This window comes from Notamacropus eugenii, chromosome 3, assembly GCF_028372415.1.
Source record: "Notamacropus eugenii isolate mMacEug1 chromosome 3, mMacEug1.pri_v2, whole genome shotgun sequence".
Lineage (NCBI taxonomy): Eukaryota > Metazoa > Chordata > Mammalia > Diprotodontia > Macropodidae > Notamacropus > Notamacropus eugenii.
This window is the reverse complement of record NC_092874.1, coordinates 109,892,357-109,912,698: the sequence shown is the minus strand read 5'-3', so window position 1 is coordinate 109,912,698 and position 20,342 is coordinate 109,892,357. Positions and strand designations below refer to the sequence as shown.

Sequence of the window (20,342 nt, the reverse complement as noted above, 5' to 3'; positions counted from 1 at the left end):
GATACTGGCCAATGTTGGCCAGTAAGAAAGCCATCCTTTTTTAGAAGCAGGAGGAATAAAGGAAAACATGCCTAAAGATATAAAAAGATGTTGAGCTACAGAAGAGGGAAGTTAAGAAAGTTCAAATTAAATGGCTTCAGTATTCTCAGTAAAACAAGAATCAAGATCATCTGCTGGAAATGATCCTAAATGAGAGTAGAGTTAGGTCCTGATGAAAAAAAAAATGTAAACAACTACCCTAGAAAATAGTATGAGGAATCAAGAAGATTTGCAGTTAACTTCTTGCATATGCTTCCAAGTGTAACAAAATCAGCACAAGGCTTCCAAGGTTCCCACAGCATATAATAACTGTTCAAGGAGTACTCTAGCAATACACTGTTGATAACCATTATATTGTGTATACATTGAAATTAGCTTTAATACCTTGAAAACTCTGTGTTTCCGTGACTGAACACTAAGGAAAAGATCCAAGGAGGAAAAAAGATACTAATTTACCAACTACTTATATGAACAAGAGACTAACAGACTAAGTGTCTTTTGGAAATTTGGGATTTCAAAATTGCAACCTTTTGCATGCAAGGTAGAAAGTAAAGTTTTATCTTAGAAAACTAGTGCTTACTGTGCCAAAATTCTGATTTTTTTTCCTTTTCGTAAAATGTGTATAGATGTGAAGTAATTCTGCCTCTGACAAGGAAGAATGATGCTTATAAATGTCATTACCTGCCTATATGATTCATAAAATTCCTCCTCAAAAAAAAAAATCACTCTTTGTAGGCAGACTTTTGATTTCAGATTATCACTTTAACACTTTTTGTTTGTATTTCGTTCAGATGGGCCAGTTTTACTATTCAGCCAAAGCCTTTGATGTCCTTGAAAGACTGGATCCTAACCCTGAATACTGGGAAGGCAAACGAGGTGCCTGTGTGGGCATTTTCCAAATGATATTAGCTGGCAGAGAACCCAAGTACGTAATACACTCCTGTGTTCACTTTAATCTTATGAAGTCATTACTTATCATAAGAAAAATTGGGCTAAACCACAAGTAGACATATTGCTTTTACAGTTATGTTTAGAAAAAGAACTGCGTCCATTTGGTTAACAAGACCAGTTAAATAGCTTCAGGTTTGTAGAAATGGCTTCAACATTTCTGTAAACTTTGCATGACTAGGAATTACAGATCATAGTGTTTGCAATGCAAAGAGGTTGGAAGGCCCTAGGAAAGATTGCATCTTGCTGTCTGAACTATGACCATCCCAGAAAGGGCAGGACTGACACCTACTGCCTTACCTCTCCAAGTCAAAGCAAGAGTGAAAAAAGGACTTTGTGGATCTAGAGGAAAAGGTGGCACACATGGGAGCAGGATGTGGAAACTGAAACTTTTTCCTTAAATATCATTTCTTTAGAGAGACCCTTCGAGAGGTGTTGCATCTGCTGAGAAGCACTGGTAATACCCAGGTAGAGTATATAATTCGCATCATGAAGAAGTGGGCCAAAGAAAACAGAGTTCCTGTCTGAGATGGCACCATCATGATCATCATGGTCAAGTTCAAGGGAACCAAATATCTCCTTGGGAGAAAAAAAGTAGTTTAGTTTTATGTGAAGGGCAGGATGGTACTACCTTTATGGATATTTTCTTCCTGTGTTCATCTGTCCTGAAGATCAATGAACCACATACTTCAACTGAGCTTTCTGACTGAGCAGAGTGCCATAGTGTACATTATGGCCCCTGTGTAATCATAATAGCAATAATACTTTAGACTTTATTGGTGCCTTTCAAAGAACTCAAATCACTCTGTGTAACATAAACTTATTTTAAAGAGAAAGTATGGGCTACTTTCTATCTCTACCACCGTAAAGTTCCATGGTACTGTCTCCTTACTGCAATAACTTCTGGCTTCTAGGTCATTGATGCTCAAGGGTGACCATCACTTGATCATCTGATCTTATGGCTACTCACATTTCATCATCTGCTTGATTTCACATAGAAGGCTTTATAAATGAAACATCCCTGGCATCTAGAAGAGCAGTGCCTATAAGAGACTGCATTAAGTTTTGAATGACAGTGGGCTCCTTCATTGAGCCCAAACATAATAGATAACTTAGTTCTGTACAAATCACTCTTCTAAGAGATTGAATTTCTGCTGGCTATGTGTAACAGAGGAGAAAGATCAATAATGTATTTTTAAAGAAGTATGCACTTCTAGAAAACTGAGTGCAGCACCTCTAAAAATATTCAGGAAACAAAATTTACACATTTCCTTACTACCCCCACATAGTTTAAACAACAGAGATGCCTTCATATTGAGTCTTTATACTATTTCATAGCCATCCCATTAAACTGTCACATCATAAAAGTAGTGTTTCAAAGATATTTTATATATATGTATATACACACATATATATAATAGTCATTATTGTCGCAATTTGATGTGAGTCCTGGTTTACTGATTGTATAGACCTCTCTAGTGAGAATACCCTAAAGGATGAATTCTGGAGGTGTGGTCATTGTTTTAGGAATCCTCAAGCCTCATATTCCTGAGCCAACATGAAGTAGGATAAGACAGTCCCTAGGCTCATACCCCAGAGCCAAAACTCAATGGAAATGAGTAGGATGAAGCGAAGATGGCAAGACTTAAAAGGAATTCTTATTTAGCTCTTTGTGATAATCAGAATAGAGGAAGGTATCAAGCCCCCTCCATCAGTAGAGGAATGAGGAGGAAGGACCCACTCTATACCCAACTTCCCACCAAACCTCCATCTTCCTACCTTGGCTCTAATGGGGATGGGAACATGCTAGCAGTGAGAGCTCCTAGCTGCCAGGGAGATAGATACCAAGAGCACTCACTTAGCTTCTACCCGCTACAGGTACAGCCACAGCTCTCTATAGGGCTTGTATTCAGCTTCTTTAAATATTAGTATCATTATGGCTTCTGTTATCTTGAGTCAGTTCTGACTACCCATGAAAATAAATGGGCTCTTGTAATTCAACTTAAATTTTAAAGAATCAAGCCACCTATGTCATATATTGAAGCACCTTTTCTCTTCCATCATATTGTGTCTAAGTTTTCAAAACTAATAACTAATTCTCACCATTCAATGCACTATCCAGAGCACATCTGGACAGAACTTGAATGTCATTTTTAGTTACTTTTCTAATCCTTACCTCACTTGGATGTTAGGAAATACTTAAGACTTAGTGAAAGAGATGAAAGTGGAATCCTTTTTTGTAGCTATTGGAGATGAGCTTTGTCTTCCAGTCAATAGCTGATTGCTTAAAGTTTCCCAGGTGTATTTCTTGTTAGAGTGGCTTGTCAATAAATGGCAAACCCACATCAGATTAGATCTAAGGGATTTGTTCAGACTGTCTTTTTTTTTTTTACTTTTTATTGTCTTTTTTTTTCAGGGACACATGCCAAAAAAAAAAAAAAGAGGTTCCAAATTAAAAAAAAAAATTTCAAAAGAAATATTGAGGCTTAAAAATGTTAAGACTAGTTCAAAGTAATATTTGCATAAGTGGAGCCATTCGGTTTTGTTACTACTAAGGATAATAATTTCTGAAATGGTTTGAAAAATTGTAGAAAAAGGGCTGTGACAAATTGGGTAACCATTGTTCCTATCTGTGATCATATGAGAGACAGAGGAAAGTATAGTTGCCCAGGTTCAGGAATATTATTATATTATATATATATATATATATATACATATATAATATTTGCAGTGTATAATATCAGAATGTTACATATCAGTGTACAGATATTGTAGCATACTCAAATAGAAAAGGAAAATAAATCTTAATTATTTTTGTACTTTTAAAGAGATTATGGCATCCTTCTGTAATATGTCTTAATTAAAGTTCATTATTTGATTTATAGTTTAGTATTTTTATTGGGTCTTGTGAGAATGGGGGACCGAGTATAGGATCATAGCTGCCTCTTTATAGGCTGCACACTAAGGGAAGAACTTCAGCATTAGGTTCGAAAAGCCTTTTCTGTTTAAGAGGTTGTCTGTTAAGAAATACATAATTAGTTCTTGTGCGTCTAGAAAAAGTTTTGTGACTTGGTTAAGTTATACTCTTAGTGTTAGTGGTTATTCCACTTTAAAAAGTAACTGAAGGGGGTTTATTCACTGCAGTTGTAGTATGGTGCGTATGTAGGGGGTAATAAGTGTGGCAGAATTCTCATGAGGTCAAGGAAGCTAGAGCCTGAGTCACATGGCATGGTGGGAGGAGCTGGCTGAAGGGGTGGAACAGGAAGTGAGAGTGAGACAGAGCTTGGAGAGTAAAGCAGAGCTGAGGCAGAGCAATTACTGTGAGTGAGAGAGGGAGGAATTTTGCTTAGGGAGTTCATGGGGAGGCCTAACAGAGGGAAGGCTTGGGGATGTTGCTGCTCCCTTGATTGGTGGTGTGTATGAACTTTGTTACTATGGTGGAATTGGCTTTCTGGTATCTGAATAAATATCTTGGTTTTGTCTTTGAGTAAGACTTATTTATATTTTGCGAATTTATTCTGGAAATATGCATGCAGGTTCATAGCAGCTGCTATGGGTATCGCATTGGTGTTACAATATTTCAGCTTTCAACCCATTTGTGTTCATATCTAGAATTTGGACATCTTGGCTCAAGGCCCTCAGGTAGCACTGGAGAGAGGTATAGGAGACAGAATCAAGATGGTACAATATCTAGAAGAAGTACAACAAGTTCTGCCCCTCCTCAGCTCTTTCAAACAGATCTGAAAAATACTCCATTCTGAACCCTGATGGGAAAACTCAAGAAAAAGTCACAGTGAATCAGTTTTCCAGTCCGGGTCATCATAGGGAGAGAGATCAGTATGTGGAGCAGACCCTAGGGATGGGATCTGGCTAGAAGTGTGCCACACAGAGCAGTCCAGTGAAGGATAAAGGCTACATACCCAAGCAAAAGTAGGTCCCAAATCCATCTTGGGACACCTTAACAGGAATAGATGCCAACTGGCAACTTTGTCATTCACTATTCAGTTCTGGGTCATAAGTTCATGGCAGATTGAGAATGGTACCTAAGTCTAGGGGTGGCATTCTAGAATAAAGAGTGGTCAGGGGCTTTAGCCTATGTTACTTGTGAGGAACAAGTTAGGAAACAATGAGCAGGAGTGTGTCTTAAATTTCAGAAGGAGAGCCATGTCTCAATTCTAGCTTCTAGCCCACTCTGAAGTCTATAGAGGAATGACCAGGACAGAAATTCCCTGTCAAAGAGGAGCCTGTATTCTATTACTCAGAACTAGCAGAACTTTCCAACTTGCTGGTGGATGCTGAGTCCACCAACAATTTTCTGTTGTTCAGACCCACATCCAAGTCAGGAACTTGCAGAGCTCAGATTAGAAGGGTAGCAATCAGATTTTACCTTGGATCAGACCACAATGGGAGCACTGAATGCTTGCAAGTCCCCAGCCTGGGCTGTTTCAGGTCTTAGAACAACACTGCAGTCAATACCTGAAAACTTGGGCAACAAGACCAGCCTAGACTTTCCCTGCTAAAATGTGTAGAGCCAGATTCTAAGATCAAGTTCAAAGTCACAAAGCAGGCTAGAAGAATGAGTAACCAACAACAGTAAAAAGAATCCCGCTTCTTTTCAGGGAGATTCTTTCCAACCCTTGGGAGTCCTCATTGCCTTTTTGTTCTAGGGAGACACTTTGCTGTGGTACCCTATTCCTGGTACTGATTGTGAGATTGTGGGTGAGGTACCAAGAAAACAAGCACCCACAGATCACAGGTTAGGCAGTTTATTACTTACATAGGTGGTCAATTTGTAGACTTGATATTGCTTGTGTTTGTTACAAGATATGGTTTTATTTGTCAGGGAGGGTGCAGGATTAGGAAGGGAGAAAAAGACAAATGATAGTGAAACCAAAATAAAGAAGGCCATTATGCCATTTTTTAAAAAAATGCAGAGAGAACAGGACAGAGTTTGGAGGGAGATAAATACAAGTTTTAAAACTGTTGAATTTACTATAGTCTTTCTTTTAAAAAATGCAAGATGTACTTAGAACTGTATTACAGATTTGTGATTTCATGTATAGTTTTCTTGATCTGCTCTTTTCTTATATTTGGAAATGTTCCTATTTGTTGATGCTTGTTAAATTCAGAATAACAATTTTTAAAAAGAATTTTTAAAAGAGTTCTCTGAAGGCACTGAGAGGTTAAGGATCAACCATGGTCCTTAATCTCTTCATCACCCTCCCACTGAAATCTTAGACTTTGCTCCTAGAACTCAGATCTGCTAGGTGTGTGTTCACCTCACTAGGAACCAGGTTTCTACATCACTTCCTAGCCATCATTTCCATGTCTCCAGGCACATACCCCTATGTGGAATCAAATTCCCACCACCACCACCCCTAACATACACACTTTCAGCTCCCAGTTCCCTTTTATTTGTTTTCTTCCATTTCTTCAAGGACAAGGACTTTCTTGCCTTTCTTGTTGTATCCCTCATACTTAGAACTGTTCCTGGCACATAGGAAGTGCTTAATAATGCTTTATCTTTCATTCACATAGTATATGTTAGAGGGAGGACTTGAACCCCAAGTCTTCTTGACTGGGAAGCCAGCTCTCTACCCATTCTTCCATAGTGCCTTTATAGACGAACAATATTCCATTTCATTCTCTGTATTAATTTTGGACCCTTCCAACAAGTTGATCCTTTCAGTGCTCCCATTGCAGCCAGAATATAGACTTGGCAGTAAGACATGCTTAGTAGCCTCCAGTTGTGAATAGTGACCCTACTGTCCTTTTAGGAAGGCTACCCTTCACCCTTGAAGGGGAGAAACTTGGGGAGGCTGGGTGTTTCAGTAGATGGCTACTTGGTGGGGAATTATGTTATTGCACTTACTAGATTTTTTTTTAAATTAAATTTATTATTTATTTTAAACGTTCCTGTAAAATTCTGAGTTCCAAATTTTCTCCTGCCACCCTCTGAGAAAGTAAGCAAAATGTTATCAATTATACATCATGTGAAATCATGTAAAATATATTTCCATTTTAGCTATATTGTAAAAAAAAAAAAACAAGAAATAAAGCAAGAAAGTTATAATTCAGTTTGTATTCAGAGTTCATCAGTTCTCTCTATGGAGGTGGATAGTATTTTTACATCATAAGTCCTTTGGAATTGCCTTTGATCATTGTACAGATTGGAGGAACCAAGTCTTTCATAGTTGAACATCATCATAACGTTGCTGTTACTATGCACAATGATTTCCTGGTTCTTCTCACTTCATTTTGCATCTGTTCATAGATCTTTCCATGTTGTGGGCTTTTTTTTTTTTTTGGAACTCCCCCCCCCATCATTTCTTATAGAACAAGAGCACTCCATCATAACCACATGACACAACATGTTCAGCCATTACCCAACTGAAGGGCAGCCCCATAATTTCCAAATTTTTGCCACTGTAAAAAGAGCTGCTATAAACATTTTTGTAGATGTAGGTTCTTTTCCTTTTTTAAAATTCTGTTTGAGATACAGACCTAGTGGGTGGTATTGCTGGGTCAGAGGATATGAACAGTTTTATAGCCCTTTGGGCATGTTTCTAAATTGTTCTCTAGAATGATGAGACTAGTTCATAACTCCACCAACAGTTTATTAGTGTACCTATTTTTCCTCATCCCTTCCAGTATTTGTCATTTCTGATAGATGTGTCTCTCACTAGATCTTAACCTGTATAGGCAGAGAAACTGATCACTAGATGATTAATATTGTTATACTCTGCCTAAGAAATATGCTTAAGGTAGGAAGCACTTGAACTACATGATATAAGGGCCTCCATATGGGCTTTGTGTCACAAGGATTACATCATTAAAAGAGAAATTTGAAAGAGATGTCAGTTTCAGAGGGGCTCATTAAATATGCTGAGTTTCAGATAACTGAAAATTGGAATCAGAGGACTTGTGCCCATATCCTTGTTCTGCCACTTGAGGTGTGTGACACTGGACACACATTCATTTTAACTCTGTGGACCTCAGTTCCTCACCTGTTAAATGAGAGGGTTGATCTAGTCTCTCTTCCTTTGGGGTTCACTCAATAAAATTTAAAAAATTCTGTGTGGGTATAAAGGGTATTCAAAGATGAGCTTTTCTTTGACATTTCCAGCAATGGTGGTCACAGAAGACTATTTCTAACAGTATATTACTAAAGTCCTGCCATGAATTCAGCTGATCCCTAGGTCTCATTTCAAAGCTATGTGTGCTCACTTGTGGAGAGGCCTATCCTTTCTAGAGAAGATGAGTGGTGTTCCAGATTGGGAACCGGAAGCTCTGCTTGGGCAATGAGGAGTACTGTGTTAATAAAGCTTTAACAAAGAGGTAGAGATGTGGTGTGTAGTGGGTAGATTAATAGAGTAAGCTGACCTCTCAGGGGTAAACCTAGACACCCATCAGTGTGGGTACGGATAGAAAGGGTAGCTCATGGGTAGAAGCTACAAATATATAAACCATCAACTCATGGAACTTAAAGAATTTTTATCCATTCCAATGCTACTTTTAACTCCCTCAGCTACAAAATGAGGGTGATTGTTCAATGTGACCCTATAGAAATCCTTCTCTCCTTCCTTCCTTTCCTTCCTTCCTTCTTCCTTCCTTCTGAAACCCAATGCACGTTGAAGGCCATAGGTTGAACAACAATAGGTCCCTGCTAAATGGCTGGCTTAGAGTGATTATCAATAGTAACACTTTCTCTGTCCTTCCCAGCGTGATTAATTTTACCTCCCTCTAAGTCAGTACCTGAAAAGGCCAAAGTCTCCCATTGTAGCCTGGGCCATCTCCAGTCATCCTGATAAATATCTGGTCACTGGATCCAGATGGCTCGGAAGGAGAAAGCAAAGCTATTGACCTTGGACAGGCCTCCTTCACTCAAAACAAAGTCAAGTGCAAGTCCTGCCATCATTTGTCTGATGTCATGGTCTTCTTGGAAAACGAAGGATGAACACAACAACAACAATTTACCACCCAATCAAGATTCTAGATGTTATCTACTGACCTCCAGGACATCTTCCTTTCCTCAATGAGTTTTAGTGTCTGGCTCACTTTCTTTCCTTCCCAACTCCAGCCCTCATATTAGGGGACTTCAACATATACACTGATACTCCTTCAAACACCCAAATCTCTCAGTTCTTCAACTTACTCATTTCCCATGATCTCCTCCTGCATCCTACCACAGCTACACAGGGAGATGGTGATACCCTTGATGGCTGTTTTTACCTTAGGTTGTGACTCATGTCTAGGGTCTTCTCAAAAGGGTGGAGTAAAAGGCTGTACTATATACATTGTGAAGCAGGTATGGAAATACTCTTTCACCTACTGGGAAAAAACACAATAAAGATGGTCCAAACCCAAGTTCAGGCTTACCTCTAGGCAGGACATGTACTCATGGCCAGTCCTTTCTCATCCCTCACTGGAAGTCTTACATGATGCCACTTTCAGAGTCAAAGAAAGAGAGACTAGCCTGGAATCTGTCTCTTCTTTTTATAGACACAGCATCCTGTTCCCCTGCCTCAATTGTAGAACCCAAACCAGATTGTTAGGTAATGAGAAAAGCCACTACCTCCCTTGTCTTATCCCTTTGCCCTTTCCCTTGGCCCTGTGTCATAGAAGTTATCCTAGAAGGTCAGAAAGTAGGAGGAGCCACCATTATTGGGGTATCCTCTATCCTCTTCTCCACTAGCCTCCTTTCCTTACTTCCCTGGCTAGGCTGTTCCAAAACCTACCAGCAATGATCAGCATGAAAAGTACCCTAAGCCTTTATCTTCCTTGTTGCCTAGGCTGCTTGACCAATCATGCATTTTGAATGAGATGGAAATCAGCACCTCCATTCCTTGTGATGAGATGGAGGACTACCAGATCTTATACTATCTAATGTCTGCCACCTCCTAAAATCCCCTAGGACTTATCATGTGCTTCTAGGCCCTACTGCCATCTTAACCACTTAAGTAACTTACAGACCTCCAGGCCTTAGTATCTGCACTTCAGGTGAATGCTAAGGACTTCCAGGTCTTTTTACATATGTCAGGAAGCTGAACTTTCTTGTCTCTTCCAATCAGAGTGTAAGCAGGAAACTGTCTAGCTTTTTCTGTTTGTATCTCCATGCTTATTACAATGCTTGACATGTAATAAGTAATTAACAAATACTTTTTCATTCATTTTTTAAAAATTCTTAATTTGTTTTCTACAATTACTTTTTCATTCATTTAATTCATCCATTCATAAGGGGGGAGAGAACCAAGGGACCATTCAAGTTTTGCTGTTGTTATATTAAAACAAAAAATAATTTCATCACTGGGTTACCACATGACCAGGAGCAGGCCCCATAAATTCCATACAATCAACTGGAACTGGCAATGGCCATTCTAATGTATTGAGCAGTTTTACATAGCACTCTTCCAGGGTCCTAAGGATTCCTTTGAGGGGTTGGGGTCTTATTCTCTAATGTCACTGGTTTGAGTCCCCCACCAATGTGCCTCCCCCCAAGATTATCAGTTGAAAAACATTTAGTCGAGTCAGTCTGCAGTAGCTTTAATACAGGGGCATTTACTAAGGAAAAACAATTAGTACAAAACATTTACTCAAAGTTCTGTGGTAAACTTTGCCACAAGTACAGATAGAGATGAGGGAAAAGTGGACTCAAACTTAGCACAGGCAAAGAGACAACTTAGAGCTCCCATTCATGGGGTGCTCAAGAAGTTTTCTTTAGATAAAGTGTATTATCTTAACTGGGCTCCTTAGTAGAATTGTGAGATTTTAGATTAGACATCTTGTCTGATGTCATTTCATTTTATCAACTGCCTTTCAAAGACTTTCGCACTTGGTCTAAGTCAGGGGTTCTTAACATGGGATCCTTGAACTTATTTCTTAAATATCTTACTAACTTTATTTCAATATAATGTTTCCTTTGTAATATCTGTATTTTATTTTATTCATTTAAAAACATTGTTCTGAGAAGAGGGTTCACCAGACTGCCAAAGAGAGGGTCCATGACACAAAGAAATTTAAGAACTCCTTCTAAGTCTTTTTACTGACTGATTGAACCACGTTCCCACCTAGTGAAGATATCAAATTAAAACCTGAGTGGGGGGGGTTCCAAATTCACTCTTACATAAGTATTCTCTATGAGATGGCCTCTAGAGGCCAATTCAACTTGCTGTAGTGTTAATACATTCATGGCCTATTTATACTTTCTAGGTCTTTACCAATATGGCCCTAAAATTTCTCTGCCACGTCTTCCTTGTTGTGAAACTTATATTATCTTTTATGTACTTACATTATCACATTTGTTCCTCACCACAACTTTGCAATGGGTTACTACAGGCATTTCTATTTTAGATCAGATATAATTTCATTGGTATAGGACAGGGCAGAAGCACATTTCAGCCTGCAACACTCAACTAGATTAAAGTGCAATTGGGAAATATTTAACAAAATAACTAAAAATATAACGTAACATAGTTAATATGTGGTTTTCTAAGTCAATAGGTAGTCAGCAGGGATCCTTATGTCAGGTTTAGTGGGCCCCATTTCTATGAGTTTAACACTACTGGTTTACGAAATTCTTAATGAAGCAACTCCCTCTATCAATGTAGAAATAGGTAGTTCTTGAAGAAATAGCTAGCTATACTTCTTTCACTCTTCCAGCCAGCTTTTCTACTTCTTACCAAAGAACATGTTTCTTTCCCCTTTCTACTCTGGCTCTCCATTTCTGAGACCATGATCAAATCTAAGAACACTGATCATCAAATCAGCCCTGCCATGCTGGTCCTGAATGAACTCTCCTTGTCTCACTCCCTAGCCCTGTAACTTTCTGTAACAAACTAGCCCCTAGCCCACACGTTCCTTTGTACAGTATACGGTGTCATTCGTTACAATGTAAGTTTAGCACAGTGCAGCCCTTAATAAATGCCTGTTGACTTGACTTGCTTGTAGGCTCTTTTACGAGCAGTCTTTGCTTTTGTACCGCCAGCACTTAGCTCAGGACTTGTCCTATAGTAAATGTGTAATAGTCAGGTCGAGGAGCATTCATTAAACTCCTACTAGGTGCTAGGCACTGGGCTAAGTTCTGGGGATATGCTTTTTCATTTACTCACTACTTACTATTACATGCCACAAGAAAAAAACCATCTGTTTTATATAATGGGAAACTCAAGGTTTGCAAAGGTGGACTGGCTTGCCTACAGTGGCACAGCTAATAGTAGAGCCTAGACTTAACCTGGGTCACTGATGAATTCAAGTCCAAGATTCTTACCACTACAGTTCAAAGCCTTCTTTGGTTCTAGATGGAAGACTGTGGGGAAAATCGCCTTCAGGCTGTTTCTTCCCAAAGAACAATGAAACCGGGCCATCCTGGGGGAGGGGCTGGTCAGATTCCAGCTTGACAAGTGGAAAGGAAGGCCAAGTCCCAGGACACAGGGAGCCAGTCTCCGTGAAGAGGAGGGAGACGCAGGCAGCCTGGCCACCCCCCCGGTCCGCCCGGGGCAGAGGGGTGTGGACAAGCCAGAGCAGGAGGCGCGTTGCCCCGTCCCAGCTCCAACCGGTTCTCCAGAGCTGTTACGTGGCTAAAATTTCAGCCTGAGCATTTATGGCTCGGAAATAGGCAGACGCTAATACAGGCGTCGATGGCAATCTTTTCGTCGAGTTGGCATTTACCGGGACGTCTCTGAATCGCCCGCGGGCAAACCTCTAGTGTGCACCGAGAGCCCCCGCGGAAGGCTCCGGCGCCATTGCTGCTGGTCCTCAGCCGGGTCTGCTGGTGCTAGGCTAGGGCGACCAGCGACAGCCCTCTTCCTTCTTCTCGGGCAGAGGGCAGGAGGAAGAGATCTTCCGGAAACTCGGAACCCTCCCCTCTTCAGGATCTCGGCGCAGAAAGAGCCGGCAGCGTCTCTGTATCCACGGCAACACGCCGGGCCCGGACGTCACTTCCGCGGAGCTGTCCCGACTCCTGACCGTTGGGAGGAAAGGGGAACGCGGAGCAATAACAGCCACGACGCTGGACGTGAGCGTCTCCTCTCTGCGCATGCCCCCGCAGAGCGGCCTGCTTCTATTTATGTGGGGGATCCAACATGGCGGCCGCAGCGACCCGAGCGATGGCGGTAGAGCTGTTGAGAACATAGTGGGGGGGAAAAGGGGAAGAGTTCCTTTCGGGGGGCGGCGACGGCGGCGGCGGCTGTGGCCGGTGCAGGGAGAGGAGGCGACGAAGGTAGGAAAGAAGGGCAGGCAGCGAGCCGGCGAGGCGCGCGGCAGGTCGGCCGACTGGGGAGGGCCGGAGCCGTGAGGGGCGACGGTGAGGATGGCGGAGCCGCGCAGGGTGCCGTTCATTAGCCTGTCACCCGTGAGGCGGCGCGAGCTCGACTTTCCGGGGCCGGAGCGTGAACCTGAGTATCCGCGGGAGCCCCCGCGCCTCGAGCCGCAGCCTTTCCGCGAGTCGTCCGGGCTGGAGCCGCCGGTGCCTCGAGACGCCCACCCCCGGTCGGAACCTGCGCGACCGCAGCAGGAGAAGCCGCCCGCTCCGCCGCGCGAGGGCAGCCGGGCTGAGCAGCCGCCTCAGCCCCGCGAACCCCCTCGGCCCGAGCCGCCGCCGCTGCCGCCCCCCCAGCTGCACCTCCCGCCGCCGCCGCCGCCGCCGCCGCCTCCCCCGGCCAGGGAAGCGGCCGTGCGCGCCGAGCCGCCGCGGCCCCCGGGGGAGACGGTGCGCCTGGAGCTGGTGCTGAAGGATCCCACCGACGAGAGCTGCGTGGAGTTCAGCTACCCCGAGCTGCTGCTGTGCGGAGAACAACGGGTATCGGACAGCCGCCCCGCTCCCTCCCTGCATCCTCTCCGCCCATCCCTCCTCTGTCTGCTCGCCCGGCTCGGGGGTGGGGGCGGCCGATGCCCATCGCGTGGGGAGGAGGGGGCCGGGAGCGGACCACACACCGCGAGGCCGGCCTGCCTGCTGGGCTGCCCGTCCGCACCTCCCCCGGACCTGGGCGCTTTGGCCTCTTTTTGCAGCCTAGCTTTTAACTGCCCAGCTTTTCCCGGTAGGAAGGAAGGAAAGAAAGCCCCCGAGCCCGAGAGAGGCAGAGCTTGTGGCCTTTCCCTGCATCCCCAGTGGGGTTTGTCGCTGCTGGCTCGGCTGTTTGCGTGTGGGAGTGTGTAAGCTTTTCCTTTATTTAAGCAGGGAGTCGTGCAGATGGTTAGCCCAGTAATTCCCGAAGACTAGGAATTCCACCCCAAGGAAACAGTTAGAGCAGGTTATCTAGTTACCGTCTTTAGTCCTGTGCGTAACCCTTAAGCTCAGGGTACTGGGGGACCTGCTTAGTCGGGACTTGAGGCGTGGGAAGATACCTGTCTTCTCTGCGGTTTTACGTGGTATTTATCATCATCATCGTTATTTTTGGCTGAATACATACATATACATATGTGATTATTAACTTAAAGGGAAGGGGGTGGGGGGAACTGTAACTGACCCATCTTTTTTTGGCAGGTGATCTTAGTTTGAGTTCCTTTCCTGCTAATTTCATTTTGAAATTTAAGAATCTTGTTTTTAATGCATTTGGTGAGTGGGTTTTGTGAGCATCCTATGTTTGTGGCTTCTCAGTAGAAAAAAGTTCAGTGTTGTTTTGCCCAAGCCACTGTTAGGTGTTGGAGATACAAAGATTATACAAGAAATGCAAACGTTTACGTGTGAAACAGCCCCTGCCCTCAAGGAACTTATATTCTTCCCAGGTTTGATATGACATATGCATAAGTAAGTAAATATTAAGTAATAGCAGTGCTAATAACTGAAGTGCAGGGGATCAGGAAAGGCCTCATCCAGCCTGTGGAGCACTTGAATTGTGCTTTGTAGAAGAATGAGTGCATGAGGGCCTCCTTGTGCAGAGGGAGGAGGTAAGATATCATGTATGGACTACTGCTTCAGAGGCCAGTTTGACTGAAGCCAAGATTATGTAAAGTGGAGTAATGTCAAATAAGACAAGAAAGGTAGATAAGGATTAAATGGCAGGTTGAAGATTTTGTATTTTAATCTAGATGCAAACTTTTGGATTGGGAGAGGGTATATGTGGAGTATATGAGAAGAATACAGACATGAGTCAGATTTGTAATTTAGAAGTATCAGTTTGGGTGTTGCGTAGAGGATACATTGGAGATAAAAGAGATGGGAAGCAGGGGAGCCAATTAGGAGACTTTCCTAGTGTTCCTGGTGGTGGTAATCAGACAAAGGAAGGAACGAATACAAGATCGAAGGGGGGGCAAGTTTGACAGGATTTGGGGCCTGATGGGATATGAGATAGAAGGAAAAGTCAAGGATGGCTTCAGGGTTAGGAACCTGGGTAACCAGAAGTATGGTGGTGTCATCAAAAGAAATGGATAGGTTTGAGAGAAAATAGGAGTTCTCTTTTGGTCATGTTAGAGTTTAAGATGCCTATTGGACATCTGCCAGTCTTTGATAAAATCTGAGATAAAGTGCTATTAGTAATAGTGAAAAAAGAATTATTGACCCCAGATTATTTAGAATTTATGTAGTTTACTGGTTGTCCAGAACTTGGGGTGTAATAACTTATGTCATTACCGTACTTCTTGGGTATTGTTTGAGTCTACACTTCCCTTAATAAGTAAAGTGAATTTTCATAACTAGGTTATTATAACTGCCAAATAATACTACTGGGCTGTATTTTTTTAATAATCTAATTCTTTGAACATCGTTCATTATCGTACTTCATTCTTTTACCTAAATGTGTTCAACCTTTCTGAGTGGTTTAGAGGCAGAAAAGTTTGAACTCATAGCATTGAAGAAGAATGTTAGCGGAGAGGGACCTTTAGAGTTCTTCTTTCATAGATGAGGAAACTTATGTCCAGCAAAACTGAATTATTTTCCCAATTACAGGGGGTGGCAGAGCTAGAATCAGAATCTATGCCTCATGGATCCCATTACAGGCTCTTCTCCATTTCATGCTGCTTTGTATCATTTCCATGTTTAGATTTACTTAAATTGTCTGACAGATTGTGTTATCTCTTTTTTCCCAAATAACTTTGAAACTCTGAGATTGGGGGAAAAAATTAAATACAATTTAGTTTTTTCAAATTTAAGTAAATTTACAGTTCTCAATTTCTAAGTTCCTGTCACGCCTCCCCCCCCCCATTTTAAAAGAAGCTACTAGAATTGTGTTATTCAACATATGTGGTAACTTCATAGGACTTCTTTTTACAAAATTATCATATGTATTACATTTAGTTACTTATCTGGTTTAATTCAAGGATTTTTCCTAGATAAACTGAAGTGCAGCTGATTTACAATAGAAAGCAAATAGATGAGGTTATATTATGAACCATAGTTACCACAATACTTAGGACATCAAATAAATTATAGTTATCTGATGAATATTGTAAAGTAAATGAGCAGTACAGGGGAAAAACATCTTTTATGATATGTTGGCTAGCTCTGCTGTCTTGAAAAGTCATATCATTATCATATAATCAAGGGTAGATAATCCATTTTTTTCACATTTTTTGTATATTTTTTCTGTACCATCAATATAATTGTTTATTGTGTCTGCACGGGGAAAAATAGACTTTTTTGTTTCTCCCTAGTAGATACAGAATAGAAATATAATATGTTTTGGTGAGATGACATGTTATTTGTCAAAAATTACTTGAAGAAGACCCTTGGGGTACACCCATAGTTATGCGGTAGGTTGTAGATGATAATCCAGGAATGGAGACTGAGGAGAGGCCAGAAAGGTAGGAAAAACAAAGGAGAATGGTAACAGGGCTAAACCTCTGCTGCTGCTGGTTGGTCATTTGTTTGGCCAGTGATCAGTCTCTTCTGAGTGATTACGATTCTGGCTATACCATACCTATCTTCAGTGGTCTCCTAATATAACTTACATGCTCTTACTCATGGCTTCATAGACTCCTTGTATTTGAGAGAAATAATAAAAGAGACATCATACTGTCTGAATTATCTAGACGCTATTTCTATTTTTCATATGGTATCCTGGTATACTCTGTCATAAACTCTGTTTTAAACGTACATTAAATCCTAAGTCATATTTTTAAAAGTATGTTCTTTCTCGATTTGCTCTAAGTAATTGAACCAACATTAAGCACTTATGTGCAGAGCTTTCTCCTTGATGTTAGGGATACAAAGACCAAAACAGCTCAGATGTTAAAGTGTTCTTTATTGGGGGAGTATAACCTATCCACAGAAGTAAATAAATGTAAGGTAGAGAGGGAGTACCGACAATTGGAAGAATCTGAGCCTTGATTTTGAAAATTGAGTGAATATGTTGCAGTTGTATTCTAGAGGAAGATGGATTGTGTAGATACACAATGGGAGATGATGGAGTATTGAATTTGAAGAGCATCTGATATGGTTTGACTAGAACACAGTTTGCAAATAGTAATAATATAAATACCTCTAGAAAGTATTGAGTTTGAGATGCTGATGGAACACCTAGTATGAAGATTCCTAATAGTTAGTTGTTGAGAATGATTGTGAATTCTGGAGGGAGATGGAGTGATGCCTTATCAGTTCAGTTTCTTCCGAAAAATTATGTTTATCTTTGTATTTTTGCACTAAAATTTGGTGGTATAAAAGGGACCAGCTAGTAGGACACAGTGCATAAAGTACCAGGCCTAGTGTCAGGAAGATCTGAGTCCAAATGTGGCCTCAGATGCTTAGCAGTTGTGTGACCTTGGGCAAGTTACTTAACTCTCTCTTAGTTTTCTTATCTGTAAAATGAGCTGGAGAAGGAAATGGTAAACCACTCCTGTACCTTTGCCAACAAAACCCCAAATGGCGTTGCAAAGAGTTGGACATGACTGAAAAACGGCTGAACAACAACAACAGAGTACATAAGAAAGACTGTATTGGGTCAGACAAATAACTTATCTAACACAGGTCTTTTACAGTGGTGTGAATGCCCTTATTACTTCCAACTTGGAAAGTTAAGATGATGCCTGGGACATCCATAACTTTTCCCTACCATGTCATGGCTTTGCCACGTATTATTTTTAAAAACTAAATAAATCTTTCATCAGGAAAAAAAAGAGACCATATTACATTTAAATAACAAAATGTGAGAAGAAATGACAGTGACGTAAAGGCAAAAAACATGAATAAAGTATTTTCAAATAAGTTGCTCCAATATGATCAATTGAAAATTAAATGGAAAGGTAATGGAAAGATATTTAAATAGGATTTATATGTGTAGTTAGCTCACCTTTCAGCTATCCTCTCAGTTTCTCCTTTCCTTTAACAGTTAAGCAAAATCAACCATCAACTGAAAAGCAAACAATTCTTTTAGTATATTCAGTAGTCTGTACCTACAGTTCCGTTTCTCCCTACTGAGAGGAGTAGTAATATGTCAACCTCTTTTCTGGCACATACTTTTTTATACTGTTTTCTTGAAGCAATTTCTATTTTTTAACTGTCATTTGGTTAATGAATTTCATATACAGTCTAAAGAATAAAGTGACACTTGTTTTTAATTGATTCTAAAACGTTTTCATTCAAGACGGAGAAAGATCTAGTTCTTATATTCTGCAATTTGGGGATCCCATGTGTACAGTTTGTATGTTTTCATTCTTACGGCATTGACTTATCACTTTTTGCAACCATTGTGCTTCCAATCCGAAGAAACTTAATTTTTTTAGTTTATTCTCATATGAAAGGTTTCCTACCTTCTGAGTACCTTTTCATCTTTCTTGAGCTATCAACTAAGATTGCACATAGTAGTGTATGTGCAGATAGATCTTGGTGTTTTGTTTTTATTGAAGTAGTTTCTTTTGTGTATGACTTTTTATTCAAAAGAATAAAATAATTTCTTACCTTTTAAAAATTTTCTTCTAGAAAATTATCTATAGTTAAATGAAAAATAGTGTCTTCCCACATGAATATCTCCTTTCTTGTATATTATCATCTCAGGAGACAAATAAACTTTATAATATCACTGTTGGAAGAGCAAACTCAAACAATAGTGACTTTAAGAGAAATAGAAGGTGCTTGTGAGAGAATGGCACTTGCTTTAAAAAAAGAAACAAAGCAGTTGAAATTTATTTTAGCTTGACTTCTGTTAGTTCCTTTCATTGATACTAGAAGAAGGGAACAGTTTCACATAATCCAGAATCACAAATAATCAAAACCCCATTTTCTTTTGCTTTTTAAGTATGTTATATGAATTTTGTTCTTGTTGTTTGTTAAAAAAAAAAAAAAGATTGCCCTTCCTGTTTTTGCTTAGTCTCATTAAAATTGGTGGGTATTCTTCTTAGTACCATTGACTGAGGAGACCTATAGTAAAGTATAAAAGATCTGCTGGTTGATAGAGGATGAGACAGCCTGGAATTGAATATTAAGTGCAGATAACCCATGAAGTAGATAATTTATATGGAGTTAATTGAGAAGCTGATTGATTTAATGATCGATAGATGTTCTTTTAGAAGCATTTTCTTACATAAAATTCTCATCTTTAGTTAGTAAAGTAATAAACAGAAATCATGACTAATTTTTAATTCTACTTTTTATCATTTCTGTGTTGAAAAAATTTAAATCAGATCGTTGAGAGGATTATTTTGAAAACTTCATTAATTTGAATTTTCTAAGTACCTAGCCACAGAGTAACAGAATACAATATCCGAAACCTAGTAACACTGAAAAAAAAATACTGCTCAGAATATTGTTTATTATGAGCAAACATGACTTAAAAGGTTTGGGATTTGTCAGTCTTCAGGGAATAGCTTTCAGTATCACTAAAGTAGAAGAGTGTATAAACTCATTGTTTAAATTAAACTTATGTTTCTTTTTCTTCTTTTCTCATCTGTGCTGCGTCAGAAGAAATCCAATCATTCAGAAGATCTGTTCAACGATGAGCATCGAGAGAGGCATGAGGTGGAAATTCTGGCCAAGAAGTTGGAAGCAAAATATGTGAGTATCATCATTCCCTGGATAAAGTTGGATATTTTCCTTATTTGCTTGTTTACTTGGTGAGCCTTTTGATAAATTTGGTATTACAAGCTTATAAATATCAGTCTGTTCAGCCTTGGTGCCTGTAAATTGCTTTTGAGTAATGGAGTAGTCAAATGGAAGATCCCCGAGAAGTGTAATATCTTCTACTGCTGCATGAATATTTGGAGATCCGTTTTACTTTCTTGGACTTTGTGGTTACCAAAAGACCATGTCAGCTTTGAAAAACCTCTCCAGGAACAGGAGATATTAGCCCTTTTCCTACTACTATAGAATTTAAAAGTAGAAGGAATTTTGGAGAGCCTCTAGTCCAACCTCATTTTATATGTAGCTCTTAACTTTCTTGAAGGGATAGTTATTATTACTCTGGCTAATCATTTTCTCTTTCTGGTAATAG

At 40.4% G+C, this 20,342-nt stretch overlaps 2 protein-coding genes across 8 annotated transcripts in view; both read left to right on the top strand.

The window, feature by feature from the left end:
* The window catches only part of IFT56 (intraflagellar transport 56), a 67,208-nt gene extending 60,144 nt beyond the window's left edge, over positions 1–7,064 (top strand). For all 3 annotated transcript variants that reach the window (XM_072650096.1, XM_072650097.1, XM_072650099.1), the window contains 2 exons: positions 831–964; positions 1,404–7,064. In XM_072650096.1, coding sequence (XP_072506197.1) covers positions 831–964; positions 1,404–1,515 — 246 coding nt within the window. In that variant the 3' untranslated portion in view covers positions 1,516–7,064. The remainder of the gene's footprint in view (positions 1–830; positions 965–1,403) is intronic.
* Positions 7,065–13,294: 6,230 nt separating this feature from the next.
* Positions 13,295–20,342, top strand: part of UBN2 (ubinuclein 2) — a 118,969-nt gene continuing 111,921 nt past the window's right edge. For 4 of the 5 annotated variants that reach the window (XR_011976191.1, XR_011976192.1, XM_072650079.1 and 1 more), the window contains exons 1-2: positions 13,295–13,783; positions 19,814–19,906. Coding sequence is in view for 3 of the 5 variants with exons in the window: in XM_072650079.1 (XP_072506180.1) it covers positions 13,295–13,783; positions 19,814–19,906 (582 nt within the window). In the remaining 2 variants the exon portion in view is untranslated. The remainder of the gene's footprint in view (positions 13,784–19,813; positions 19,907–20,342) is intronic. The other variant, XM_072650078.1, reaches the window with a different exon arrangement.